This window comes from Herpailurus yagouaroundi, unplaced genomic scaffold (genome assembly GCF_014898765.1).
Source record: "Herpailurus yagouaroundi ecotype Mexico unplaced genomic scaffold, PumYag 189, whole genome shotgun sequence".
Taxonomy (NCBI): Eukaryota; Metazoa; Chordata; class Mammalia; order Carnivora; family Felidae; genus Herpailurus; species Herpailurus yagouaroundi.
This window is the reverse complement of record NW_024412420.1, coordinates 5,685,139-5,686,823: the sequence shown is the minus strand read 5'-3', so window position 1 is coordinate 5,686,823 and position 1,685 is coordinate 5,685,139. Positions and strand designations below refer to the sequence as shown.

The 1,685-nt window shown below is 46.8% G+C and overlaps 1 protein-coding gene across 1 annotated transcript in view; it reads left to right on the top strand.

The window, feature by feature from the left end:
- Positions 1 to 544: 544 nt before the first annotated feature.
- The window catches only part of ANKFN1 (ankyrin repeat and fibronectin type III domain containing 1), a 303,330-nt gene continuing 302,189 nt past the window's right edge, over positions 545 to 1,685 (top strand). The window contains exon 1 of the mRNA XM_040497067.1: positions 545 to 883. Coding sequence (XP_040353001.1) covers positions 863 to 883 — 21 coding nt within the window. The 5' untranslated portion in view covers positions 545 to 862. The remainder of the gene's footprint in view (positions 884 to 1,685) is intronic.

Here is a 1,685-nt window from a genome sequence, read left to right as displayed (position 1 = left end):
CTAGAAAGATAAGATGTTGGAACAAGTCGTCCTTCTACAACCATTCAGACTGCTGACGTTTTATTGAGCACTTGCCCTGTGCCAGGCACTAGGCTTGTAATTGACGTCCATCCAAACTTTCCAAACTACTGTTCAATCTGGTCTAGCCTTGACAAATGGGTTTCAAAATAAGCATGTACAAAATGTTCCTCCTTTGGCATCTTCCCTAAGAGAATTTATTCTGAAAAGGAAAGCCAACCCAGGTCCCTAAAATGCAGGGCAAATGAGAATTTGCTTCACGGTCAAAATGATACTACCATCTCCAGGCCGGGCCCCACCAGGCTTCCAGAAAACAGGCAGACAGCTCCTCTGACCAGTCCAGTAGCCAAAATAATCCAGCGTGAAGCTTCAACTAAGCATTTTAACTAATTAATTGTGCATCTGATCAATGTTCAGCCTCTGCTGAAGGAGGCTGGGACATACCCTTTGCAACTTTCCCATCCCTGTCTCCCCTGTGATACAGATTTGAATCTGTCTCCTTTTGGGGAGCAGGAAAGCCAACTCCAATCTGATCGCAGCACCATAGATAAACTTACTCCCTCGCCACCGGGGTGCCTCCTCAAACTGCATTTTCACCATTTCTTTCATTCTTTGAAAGTGATTTCTTTGTGAGAAGCATGTGTGAGGCTTCCCCTCCCTCTGCTCTTGACCCTGTGCAGAGATTTGGCCACTGCTGGAGCCAGGCCGTGGGAGAGGCAGCCATTCTTCGCCTCCCAGGACAAAGAGAGTTCCCTTGGTAACGGGAACCGCGTGGAGGTTCGAGAAGGGGTTTCCCTCCACCCCCCAGGTTCTCTTTCAACTCAAGAGCTCAACCCGGTCTCTCATGGAGGCGTCTCTAACCAGGGTAGGAAAACCGCAGTTTTGAATATCAGTAATTGGCATTTGGAGACAATGCTTTGCATGCAACAGGCAGGAAAATGTGGGGAGAGTGGGTGAGTGAACTCAGCGAGCGGGTAAGCATCCTGGGTCAGGCGGAGGGAAAGCTGGTTTCGTTTCTGTGCGCTGCAAAGTCTTGATCCCAAGTAGTTTGGGGCTGTGATAAAGTGTGTCTTTATCTTTTGGGAGGTGAAAGAATGGGGAATGTGGAAGGAGAGAAGCTTCTAGAGGCAAGTATGTACCTTTTTTTCCGGTTTCTCTTTTATCCTTGGCTTTTTACTTCTATAAATACAAAGCAATCAGGAATGGTGCGTTTCTGTGTTAATGTCAACTCTTGCTCATTATTTCTGCCAGTGTACTTGTGGCTCGCTCTTGCTTGCTCTATCTGCCTCTCTCTCTTAGCCTTTCACTCTTTTTGGACTTTATTGTCTGGGTGATGGAGAGGAAAGATTTGTTCTAAAGGCAAGGGTGAGCTTTTCTTGTAGGAGGTCATCTCTGAACAACTGAGCCAGGGCTTAGCACAGTTGGGACTGACTGACGTTAAGTCCCCCTACTGATCTCACAGGTTGTATCGGTACTTGAATCCCTGTCACTGACCCAGGTTGTTCTAGAAGACCTCAAATGTGCCATTGATTGATGGAGGGAATGTCTGTTATTGACTAGGTTAGTAGTAACCAACAGTCTCTGCATTCTCATATCAAAAGTTGCTACGATAATGCAGAAGATAATCTTTGAAGTCTGGGCTGAGGGCTGGCTTCCCTTTCCTTTTC